This window comes from Punica granatum, chromosome 2 (assembly GCF_007655135.1).
Source record: "Punica granatum isolate Tunisia-2019 chromosome 2, ASM765513v2, whole genome shotgun sequence".
Taxonomy (NCBI): domain Eukaryota; kingdom Viridiplantae; phylum Streptophyta; class Magnoliopsida; order Myrtales; family Lythraceae; genus Punica; species Punica granatum.
The window spans coordinates 11,602,712-11,615,055 of NC_045128.1; the positions used below are offsets into that span (position 1 = coordinate 11,602,712).

General features: G+C 34.6%; 1 protein-coding gene across 1 annotated transcript; it reads right to left on the reverse strand.

Annotated features, from left to right (window-relative positions):
* On the reverse strand, positions 1 to 11,965 carry LOC116196742 (dolichyl-diphosphooligosaccharide--protein glycosyltransferase subunit STT3A). Its single transcript, XM_031526613.1, has 23 exons — positions 11,727 to 11,965; positions 11,208 to 11,270; positions 11,029 to 11,084; positions 10,861 to 10,932; positions 10,493 to 10,598; positions 10,339 to 10,389; positions 9,603 to 9,698; positions 9,403 to 9,462; positions 9,178 to 9,291; positions 8,754 to 8,840; positions 8,058 to 8,161; positions 7,821 to 7,916; positions 7,546 to 7,666; positions 7,377 to 7,457; positions 7,161 to 7,295; positions 6,787 to 7,035; positions 2,143 to 2,289; positions 1,856 to 2,042; positions 1,683 to 1,780; positions 1,018 to 1,097; positions 826 to 913; positions 515 to 604; positions 1 to 435 (listed from the first exon to the last, which is right to left on the reverse strand). The coding sequence occupies exons 1-23, from the start codon at positions 11,841 to 11,843 to the stop codon at positions 373 to 375; spliced, it is 2,361 nt and encodes a 786-aa protein (XP_031382473.1). The 5' UTR covers positions 11,844 to 11,965; the 3' UTR covers positions 1 to 372.
* Between the last annotated feature and the right edge of the window lie 379 nt (positions 11,966 to 12,344).

Consider the following 12,344-nt stretch of genomic DNA (forward strand, 5'->3'; position numbering starts at 1 on the left):
TTTTAGAATATCATCAAGAAGCGAGGAAAATTCGATTTTAACTTAATATTTGGAAAGAACTTTTGTCTACAAAAATCTTTACTAAGCATTGTATCTAGAGGCCCTAATCCACAAACAATCAGCTCCTGTGTTAAACAATTTAGCGCGCCAGACATCAACCTCAGAGACCCACAAATTCTATTATCCTGCTCTCCCTGCGAGAACAAAAAACTGATATGTAAACTAAAATATCACAGTACTGCAAAATCCTCGATATTTTTCCCACGTCTCTATAGGGGATGACTTTCCTGAAGATCGCCTGCAACAATATATAACCGACTAAACCAACTTCGCTACCCTGAGACAATAGCTTGTAAAATCTCAAAAATCTTTTCACTGCCAGGGGTTCTTCTTGATCTTTGCAGTCCTTTTTGAGGTTGATGCTGAACTCGTTTTCTGCAGGATTGAGTCGATCAGATACAGCATTAAATTTTGGAAAAGCCTTTGACCATGAGATGATAAGTGAATTACGTACTGATTTGGATTTCTTTGCTTTTCCGCGGATTCTGTTCTTTGGAGGCCTTAGTTTGTAAATCCGAACCATCCAGTGATGAGTTGTGAACACCTGCAAGGGTCAGACACCCAATCAGAACCAGCACATTCAAGTATAAATTCTAACCTTAAACATGGGCATCGCAACTTTTTATTAATAATGATCCCCTCCGGATCCCATCGCAATCAGGTCGGATAGGGTTCTCCTATGCTAGGACATTGGATACTGTCATATATCAAAAGACTGTAGATTATGGCAGCAATAACGCATACAAATGAAAAGACATAGTTTACCTCATCGAAGTGAGTGAGTTTGAAGTATTTCTTCCCAATCTCAGTACGTCTGACTCGATCAAAGCCTTTACCATCTGTCTCCACAAATCTGCAGCACAAAAATGGAGAGGAATTTTTTGCTATTCTGATACCAACAATAGGCAACATTTTGAATGATCAAGTTCTCAATGGGACAAAAGGTACGGCAATAACCTGTAATATGAGAGCTTGTACATCAGGGAATTTAGCATGGTAGGAGTGGCCTGAGAGTCAATCCGATACTGCCCATCTCGCTTCATATGAAAAAGAATATAAAGAAGATAAAGCAGTTATTGACAGCCCACATCTGTGAAAATGATTATGCATTTTTAAACAGAGAAGATTGTGCCTCCGTTGGGTCGAAGGAAGAACAGGAGTCATTAGAAGGCATATGGGAGAATACATATTGCTATTATGTGCAAAAACTCCCTCTCTTTCCGTCTCTCTTTTAAATATTTCTGAATATTATATTTACCCATCTAAAACTACACATATATAGGCCATTGTATTAAGAAAGTAGCGCAAGGAGATATTCAATTTAGACCGAGAAAAAGAAAAATGATTCACCCGTTTCACTCACTCTTCGTATATATTGGTATATTTAATCAATTCCAGTATAAATCACATCCGCAAAACATCCCACTCCACGCGGGGCGTTTGCTCAGGACTGTTTAGACATTTACAAGCAAATGCTTTCAAATTTGTTTAGTCCAATAGTTCCTTAATGCCAGTTTACAAAAAAATAAATAAATACACTTATTTCACTAAGTCCTGGTGTAGTGAACATGATGGATTGTGAGTCAAGTGAGCTAATCAATGGCAAAACAAACAAGATTTACCAAATAGTCGGGTTCCTTGATATGAGGAAAGACGCCCCCTCCTATGCGCACCATCCACAAGAACTTGTTGATATCATCACTAGGATATCCCACGAGACCTAAAATGTTCAGCTTATCAAGATGGGACTTTACAGATAAAATGTTACACAAGCATGTTTTAAAAGGAAACAAACCTCCAAAGACAACAAGGACATATTTTACATCCAGGGAGTTGAAAATCTCCCACGCTGCCTTTTCGGGAGAAGACATCGCAGTTCCAACAGTTGCAATGTGTGTGTTGTTCCAGGTATTGTTGTCTACAATGACAGTTCTGTTTGCCATTGCTGTTGTTTGGTAACCATAATCCCACCATGATGCAACCTGCATAAGCACAGATTTATTTTATCGGTCAGTTATCTATATTTGGTGAAAGATTTTATCTTGTCAGCAAATACCAGTTCTATTGACCTTGGCAACTCACTTTATCATCAACCTCTGTGTTGTGACGCAACCACGCATAAGCTTCTCTAAAATCATCAAAAACGTGCAACCCCCCATCTTGCGTTTGAGAGGTCAGGACAATTGATGGGGCTGAATAAGCTTCAGCTGCTGCCCAGACGCAATGAACCTGCAAGGACAATAGTTATGTGCCATTAGAACAACATTAACTAAGCAAGAACAAAGTTGGGGACCAGGATCTCCTGGCATATATCTCCTTTTCCACCCTACAATGAATTTTTTGTTTAGCTTTCCACTAAAAAGCATTAAAGATTACAGAGAAAAACTTTGGCAGACTTTCAGAACTAATGACGCCTTTTTGGCATACGAGGTTATGAAACTTGAGATTCTTACTAGTTATAGGCGGAGACCCATAGACTCGGTTCGAAAATTTGATCATAAACTTGTAGAAGTTAAGACCCATGCGACTATAATATTATATATATATATATATATATGTATATATATAAAGTTGTATCCCGACTATTAAATAGGGATAGAACCGTAATTTTTTTATATTTGAAATAAATATTAAAGATTTTCTACATTTGAAATAAAAATTAAAGTCATATTCTTCCTTCTTGATTAGTTTCCTACCAACATTAAAATGTTCCTTTTCATTCCCATTTATACCGTCTAAATTCACCATTATAATTAATTAATAACCATTTATACCATCTCATTTACAACCATTAAATATAGTAATTAATATATAAAATGCAACAGAAATATTGTAACAGATGGTAATTAGTGAGGATCTTTCTATATATATACAGAGATAGAGAGCTTGGCCCTTGCATTTCTTTTTCTTCGGTGATAGGCTCTTCCATTTGTCTATGCACCTTATTTCGGAATTTTGTCATGAAGATTTTGTTCAAGTAGAAACACATGTTTTTTTTGGGGTGAAATACAGGGTGGAAGCTCGGAGGTATAAAGATAATCTCCTCTATGCTTTCAGTGAGGAAAATTCCGTCTTTTCTTATGAGAATTTTTGAATCAATCTTTATGAGTTGAATTTCTCATTGTTTCAAAATTATCTTTTTGTTTTCGTTTCCTTTTTGTTTTGGCCTTGGACCTGGTACTCTATCTTTTAGTTAATCTGCATTACACTATAATTATATTTGATTAACTCTTTGATATGCCAAAGTACGTACAAAGCTGTCATCATACCCATAGCTGCTCAACTAAAGCTACATAGGGTGTTGCTCAACTAAACTAAAAGATATGGCAGTAATAGTAAAAAATATTAGATTAGTAATTACTTTCCCATCAATGAGATTCGTTCAGTTTACACCAAAAAAAAAGTGATCCCTTCATATATATATATATATACACATATATATACATACATATTATATTCATTATTTTCTTGAGTTGTTGGTTATAATTTTCTCTACCTTTGCCTCTTTAAGGTTTTGTTCAGGTAAAGTGTGATCTTGATTATTCTTATGATTTTCTTAAATTGAGTAAACGATCTACTCTCGGTCCTTTTAGCTATCAATTTCGTAGTTTTATTTCATGTAATTTTTGTGTATTTCGCTTCTAACCACTTTAAAATTTGTTAACTTCTAATTTGACGTATTTCTTGAGACAACCATCGTTAAAATATCTTGAAAATATAGCTCACTCGCCAGAGAGAAAATTTCAGTTAGCATTGTAATCTTTACATTTTAATTGTATAAATTTTGCTATAGGTTCCTTAAGACACAAAAGCCCATCATTATGCCAAATCTATAAGATAAGTAAATAACATGACAAATCCTATAAGAGAGTAAATTGAAAAAAGAAATTAATGTAGGGCAGCTACTAAGCTAGGTTTATGTAACACTTTCAAGCAAAAAATATCAATAGCAAAATATATATATATATATTTTCTCAATGCTAACAATCTATATCTATCAAGTACACTTTTATTTTTTTCCAATTAAGTTTACTTTTTGTGGTCAGCGAGTTTAAAAAGCAATGGTTGTAGCTATATACGTCAACTAAATTTAAAGAATGAATTCTACAGAAAAAATTTGAAATTCATATATCGATTGTACTAGCCTTTAATTGAATCTTTCTATCTATATATATAAACTTGACAACAAACGCAATAAATGGGGTGAAATTGTAAATGCTTCCACAATAATTTCAATTTTGAAAATATGATTTAATTCTAGCCCTTTCAATTAAAATTTACTTTCAACTCTTCGATGGACCTTTTTTTATTCTACCCCTTCAGTTAAAATTTATTTTCATCTCTTTAATGGACCATTTTTACCATTAAGACGTAATTTAAATATTAAAATAAAAAAAGCTTTTATAATCTAAAAATGTTTTTCTCTTAATTATTAACTATTTTATTTGCAACTCACGTGTATATATAGATTCATATACCCTGTTCTCCCAAATTAATTAGAATTTCAAGTAGTTTCATTAATTTCATTTGAGTAAGAGATTTTAAAATAGTAAACATGATAAAGTTATCCGCTAAAAGAATTTGATAAAGTTAGTGTTTCCTTTTTATTTCCCTATATCAAGCTATTAATGTTCACTTTAAGAATTGGTGATCACAAGAATTATTATAATTAATTATTCCCTAAACTCACTATATATAATCTCTCAATATTAAAGCCATCAAAAAGAGTAATAGTAATTAGTATTAGGATGTAACATAAATTATAACAATAAATAGTAATTACTACCAGTGAGGATTTTGCTTTTGCATTTCTCTATGCACCTTACTTCGGAATTTTATTCATGGAGTTTCTATTCAAGTATTATACATAGGTATTGTTCTAATTTTTTTATTTTATTTCATGAATTGCTTTATTTTTTTTAGTTAGAAACCCTTCTTTTTTACCAGAATTTTGGGGAAAAAAATGGAAAATTTTTATCTTTTCTTTTTATTTTGGCTTTGGCTATGACGTGAAACTCTATTTGTGTGTAATTTACTTCACATGATTTGGTTGCTGGTCTAATTTAAATACAAAGCTGATGCTACATAAACCTGTTTAATCAGATCTGCAAAATATGGCAGTAATATTAATAGAAAAATGGTAATTCCTTTTTATCTGTGATTCCGTGATATATATAATAGTTGTTTCCTTGAGTTCTTATGCTTTTCTTTAAGTCCAAGTTTGATGGCTTTTTATGATTTGCTCATTTTCATCAACGATCTTTCTTTTGCTAATTTTTTTAGTTTTTATTTTAAATAATTTTTATGTATTTTCCGAAATTAATTTCATATATAAAAATAAAATGTAAGAAAAATGGACATTGTAAAAATCAAAACTTTTAGAGTCAATTGTTCATGAATAATTAAATTTTCATATTAGTAATTTAATATCAATTTGGAAATTTAAGCAAATTCATATTGATTTATGAGGCTGTTATGTTTCTTCCTTTGGTTAGATTACTAATGGTTACATAATATTTTTTTGGCAATAATATCCCATAAATCTACTATTTAATTCCTGTTTTGTTATAAAATAGGCTTAAGAATTTCATAAATTTATTACTTTTTATAATTAAAATTGTGGTCTCTTAAAGTTATTTAAAAAATTGCATTCAATTTCACCACTGAAAAAAATGCATTCAATTTCTGAAAGTTACGTATTAATAAAAAAAGAATTACATATAATTTTTTATTAAACAGAGTTCAAGTATTAAATATTGTCAAAAGAGGAAAAGAAATTTGTTGTAAAGTTTTTGAAATGTTTTATCTATTTTATTTTTAATAAGACCAAAAAATTTATGTGCATTATTTATAGTATGGATATATAGTATTTATTTCGAAATCTTCAAGTACTAATTATTTAAACTTAAAAAATGTAATAGTTTGAAATGTTTTCTTATTACCAATGATTATTTTCTCCATTCATATATGAAATTACAACCCACCTTGAATTGTCCCTAATTTCCATGATAATCTCAAACTTTCTAAAAATATCCCAATAACTTAAAAGAATTGTCGCCAAAAACCCAAAAATAATAATAAGTATATCTACCACAGTTAATATTCTCATAGCTAAAATATATAATATGTATAATGCATTTAATGTCCTTGTAGTCTAACTGCGAATTTTCTTATGTTGTGTTTGGATAGGAAGGAAATGGAGGGAAAGGATAGGGAGGGGAGGGGGCCTTTGTATTCCTTTCCCTCCATTTCAAACAAAGGATTAGGGTGTGTTTGTTTTTTGAAAATTTTTGAACTCAACTCAACTCAACTCCACTTATCTTCAATTCAACATCACAATCATTATTTTTTTTCATTTTTTTAATTTTTTTAACCATTCAATTCATTTTTTAATATTAAATTCTCTCAACTATTCATTACTTTTTCACAATTCAACAACACAATAATTACTTAATCATTACTTTCTCTCAATTATTTATTACTTTTTCACACTTTTTCTCATAATTCAACAATACAATCATTACAAACCAATTAAAACCAAAACTCAACTCCACTCAACTCTAAATCCAAACGCACTCTTAATGTCTATAGATCTGGGTTAAATTATTAAAAAAAGAAAAATACATTGATGAATGATAAAACAGATTATTAAACTTTTAGTTGTTACTCAAAATGAGAAAGTATGCTCTTAACTCACTGTAATTATAGAGAAGAAAGTCCACTTACCACATAGAAGGCGCCGAGCAGTATGAGCAAAAAGACACCGATGATGGATGCTTCTAAAGGGAGAACCTGAAGCCTCCTTCCAGCTCGGGGCTGCACAGACGACTGATCAACCTGCTCTTTCTCCTTTTCTCTCTCTTTCTCCTTCTTCTTGCTCTTTTTAGATGTCCTTTCCTTTGCTGTCTCCTCACTTTTATCAGGCTTCAGTGCATTGCTTTGTGCAGAAGTGCTATCAGGACTAGCATCCCCTGCCTTGTTGGGCAAAAGATATTGTGCGGTTTAGTCCCCAGTTGGATAAAATGACATATGGTTATAAAGAACTAAGAACTGAAAGGAAGGGAAAAAAACACAAAAGTAGTAAAAGAAAAAACACTCACAGCAGCTTGGGAATTAACAGAGGAGTATCCTAGTAACTGGAACTTGATTGAACCCGTGAGAGTATCAAAAGCTTCCGAAAGTGCTATTCCAGACATAATACAAGCTGCTGGAGCAAGCACAAGCATAAGGCGAACCTGCAATTAGAGTCAAAGACGATCATTCAAAGAAACTTGGAAGAAGAAAAGTACACCTTAATATGGTTTTGGCATTCTTACCATCACTCCAGAGAAGTATACTGATGTTACAATATAGAGAACCACAAAGGAGCTTGCATCAGATAAGGGGAGAAAACATGCCTGCTCAATAAATGCAGCATTAGTTGCAAGTACAGTAATCTTAAGAGCTAGACATATACAAATCAACCATGAGAATAATCAAACTTACAATAATGCCAGCCGGAACCAAGAAAGCCAACACATTAATGTCCATAAAGTAAGACGGCCATGTGGGTGGCTGATGTTCACTAACACTAGCAATAATAGGTATATACTTGCTAGCATAAGTTCTGTCAAATCAAAAAAGGATAAATTAGTAAAAGCCTTAGAATATCCAGGAACAAATCAGAATACCACTCTCTGGTGCTCTTCAAGCAAAGGAGACAAAAGAGCATTTAAAATTATGGGATGACATTGATATGAGAGAGAATGTTGATCACTTACGGATCAAGCAAACTCAAACTTCGACCACTCCATCCCTTGGTTGGACTAGAAGCAACCACTGCTATGAGGATGGCTATCACAGCACAGCACACTGCACTGCAAAACCAATAGAAGGAAAACAAGGGACATCAGCTTTATTACATGATTCATAATCAGAGGATGTGTTACCAACTGAAGTTTGGAGAGCACCAAAAATGCGAAGAAGATATAACATAGATGGAGATGAAGGAAACTCACATGCCAACGGAGAGCACAAGTGTAACAGCTACTTTGAACATTCGAGGGGAGAGTATCCCTTTAATATAATACACCAGAGCAACTACATGAATGATGATGAAAACCTGCATTTGAAAATCGGCAATAAGGGCTCACCACTTTGAAAACACAAGTAATATGAAGCGGATTGAGTACATAAAAAGAAAGTTCTTTTAAGGGTATTTAAGCAGGAGTATCAACTAAGTTCTATAATAATGATAGTGATATTGCTTAACATAACATATCAAACTGTACTAACTAACATGGTTAAGTGTGAAAACAGATCGTTTAGCATTTGATACAAACACAGGTCCATGATACCAATACATGATATATAAAACAAAGACTAATTATACTAAAATAGTGAAGGATGGGGAACACTTGATCGAATTTCCTGTTCGGAGATAAGATCCTCACATGAAAACTCTTTTGCCTCAGAGTGATCATTTTCTTCAGAAATTATTAATCTTCAGATTGAGTTAAACATGTAACCACATTTACAAAATTAAGCTACATGATAGGGTTCATAATGGATGCCCTTAGCAGGAAACTATCCAGTAAAGTGATGAAGGATGACAGTCTGCAGATGTTTCTACAGATTATTCTTATAAGACTAATGAAAAAGACATTAATTAAAAGGGTAATTATTAAAATCAACACCAAGCAGGAGAACCTCACCAGAAATGATGCAAAATGCTCTGATGTCATGACTGCATTGAACCCCACAACAGGCACCAATGCAGCCAATAATGTGCCCAACACAACCTGCATTTGAATTTTGCCAAGCTATAAGCAACTAAAACTAAGAGCCTAATTTGTGAAAATGAACTTTGTTGAAGAACACTCAGTGGAAATTGAACTTTTTGCCTATGTAATGTAATATGCAAACAGAACTAGAATCATTTAATATCTGTCGTAACAGACTAACAGTCATTAGGCCCTTATTTCTTTCAAGCCATAAAGCACATCTTAAACTTCTAAAACGACATGCAAATTTTTAAAATCATCCCCTTACAGTGGCCAAACCCTACTTGGAAACTCCATCTTCAGACCATTGATCTAAGAGCCTACATATAATAAGAATTTGAGGAAAATGGCTTACAAGGGGAGCATAAGCGATATAGAGTCGAGATGAATAACGGCCAGTCACAATGCACAGTAGCACATGCATGGGAATCAGGTTGATAATGAAGGTGTATCCTCCCCATGAACAAACCTAGCAAAGAAAAAATAATAATATATGTCTGAGGAGATAAATTCCACACAAGAGGACACGATTCCTACCAAATCCATATGATAACAGATACGACAGAGAATGGATGGGTACCATGTAGAAATAGGATATGGCATTGAAAGTGGCATAGAAGAGGGATCCTGTATTTAGTGTCTGCAAGAACAATATAAAGATGTAAGAAAACAGGTGCAAGTGTACAAGTACAATGAAATGAATATTTAAAACTCCAAATAAAAAAAAAATGCAATGTTAACTTTATGAGTATGTTTTTGTTGAAATCACCCATATCTGACCTTAATATAAAGATAGAACGTGAAGATCAATGCAAATATAGCTACAGCTTCATTGTCATAGCTTCCAGCGACAGATCGAGATATATATGATGGGACCTGCAATAAAGACCATTCCAACGGGAATTCTGTCATCAAAGAGACATGGCAAGCATATGCAGTGTCATCTTGAACATGTACACCGAAAGGCTGCAGATACCATATCATCGACACTCAAAATTATCTCAAAAAGAAAATCAAATATGAGTTAGTTGTAGGATTAAGTTAGAAATCATTTGTATTCGGACTCGCAACCTTCTTACTATCACTAAGTTGGGAAAGTGTACTACACTTCTCACTTCTAGAAAGGAGGATTGTCACAAGAATATCACAGAATGGAGTATAAATTCGTCAATTCAAACAATTCAAATGCTATGTAATGATAAATAGGTGGTGGATATAACTTCTAGCCTTAGAAGTACTTCACAAATTATATCTGTCATCAAAACTAAGAAAGCAAGGGGCACTTTTCTTAAGCTTAGACCTTAAGAGAGACCACATTTTGACAATTTTGAAATCCTTGATCACTTCCTGCTTACTCATGCATTAAGAGTCATACATGCTTACAAAGAGAACGCATTAATGGTCAAGTTTGCCTTCAATGTCTTAAGCATATGATTGGCTCAGCTCTACTACTAGCTTAAGATGTAATTTCATAAAAACAAAAGGCGATGCATTTCAGCAATGCGGTTCAACTTACCATTCCTAGCAGTGCTGCAGCCGCTAATCCTGCACCAGGACCCTTAACTTCCTGAGATAGTACAGCCAAACATCATCAGCATATTGGAGTTTATAGTCAAATAACAAGAAAATAAACAGAAAAATGATAGATGTATTATAGGAATATTACCAACCTTAGTTAAAAAGTAAGTTGCCCATGAAGCAAAAGCAGAGAATGTTGGTGCCGTAAATACACATACAGTTTCCACCGAAAGAGGAATATTCAAGGAATTTAGCACCCTGAGATGAAGTAGATTTATTAAAACAGGCATCAGTTGTTTGACCATTTTCATTTTACAGCTAGAAAATGCAGACAGCAACCTCTTTCTTCTCACCCACTTAGCTGAATATAAGCGAAATATTTATACCACAAGGCCAATGTTTAAACCTTCTCTCTTATTGTTTAATAAAATCTCAAAACATTTAAAGAAAGCCACAACAGCAGAAAAGAAAGGCAATGTTCTAAGAGCTACACGACTAAAATAGAATCTGAAGAACCCACCACCATAGAGTGCCAGCAGTTAATGTCAATCCAGGGTAAACAGTTCCTCCAATCACACGACCAAGTGGGTACCTTAGGTAGCAAAAGAACACCTTTAGGATGTCAAACAAAACATCCACGAAATGAGTAACAACATTGCACAAAACTGCCACTAAAGAAAGAAATTACCATGTCCGATCATCAAACCAATTCCAAAAGTCATATATTCCATTCTTCGTCAGAAACTGAAAACAGCAGACATTCAGATCACTATCCAGCTCTCAGTAATGCAACAAACTAACAGAATGGAAAATGAACACGCAGGTTCGGAAAGCTAGCAAATATAGCTTTACTTCATGTGCTCATACCTGAGTCACTCGGTAGTTGAAGTAAGGATCAAACTCGTGGATGACGCTCTCATACTTGATGACCTGTTGATACATTCAATCAACACATAAAATGAGATTGCAGCAACTTACCGATACAAGTCAACTGCGAGTCAAAAACAGAAATTTGAACAATCTTCATCATATATGTTCCAAATAGAAAAACTTTTCAAGTATATCATAGCCATTGCCCGTGGTTTAACTCCTTATGTCTTCGGAAAAGAAAGCAAATGAAGATTGCGAGTCGCAATTGAACCTAATGTCACATTGTTGTTGAAAATCTCGATTCTTTTCACGACCACGGATCCATAAAAAGCTCTAAAACTATCTATAATGAACCCAGAAGAGACATTCCGATGAGAAACTATCATACTGATGAACGTACAAGACGTTTGGACTGAAGAAGAGTATATTGGAAACCGAAAACAGTGAGGAAGAGATCACGACTGAGAGGGTCAGATCGTGAAATTTGATAAAGGCAGGGGAGATCACAGCACTTACGGAGAAGAGACGGATCGAGAAAGCGAGAACGCCAATCAGGAGGAGGATGAAGAAAGCGAGGACATTCCCGAAGGCGTGCCTGACAGTTCTCTCACCAGCGGTCTCAGAGGCCGACATTGACTGCCGAACGCGAGCTCCGGCGGAGGTATTCACGGATTCGGCTGGTAGGAGAGCAGGGCGGGTGGAGGAGGAAGGCTGCGTTTGTAGCTCTCCGTGGACTGACGAGGAGGAGGAGAAAGAGGAGAAAAGACTTGGCCAGTTCCACACTCGGTGTGCTGCGACTGCCCGCAGTGGATAGCTGCCAGTGAGGAAATTACGGGAAAGGGTCGAGATGCCACGTGCGACTATATTGGCTTTCATTTGATGACGTGGCAATGGTTGGAAATGTTGCCCTATCCTCCAGCGCGGTCCTGGACTGCAGGTCTTGCTGACTCGGCATGTTGCAAGTGGCTACTCCCAATGCTCCTGACGTGGACGGGGTACACCCTATAATATTTAGAGCTAGTTGCCTTGCCCGTTCAATGCACGGGCTATTAAGGGGTATATTTCATGTTCATATACGACTTCTCTGAAGTTTTTGGTCAAAGAATTTAATATCAAAGTTCAGATTCGGTGTTG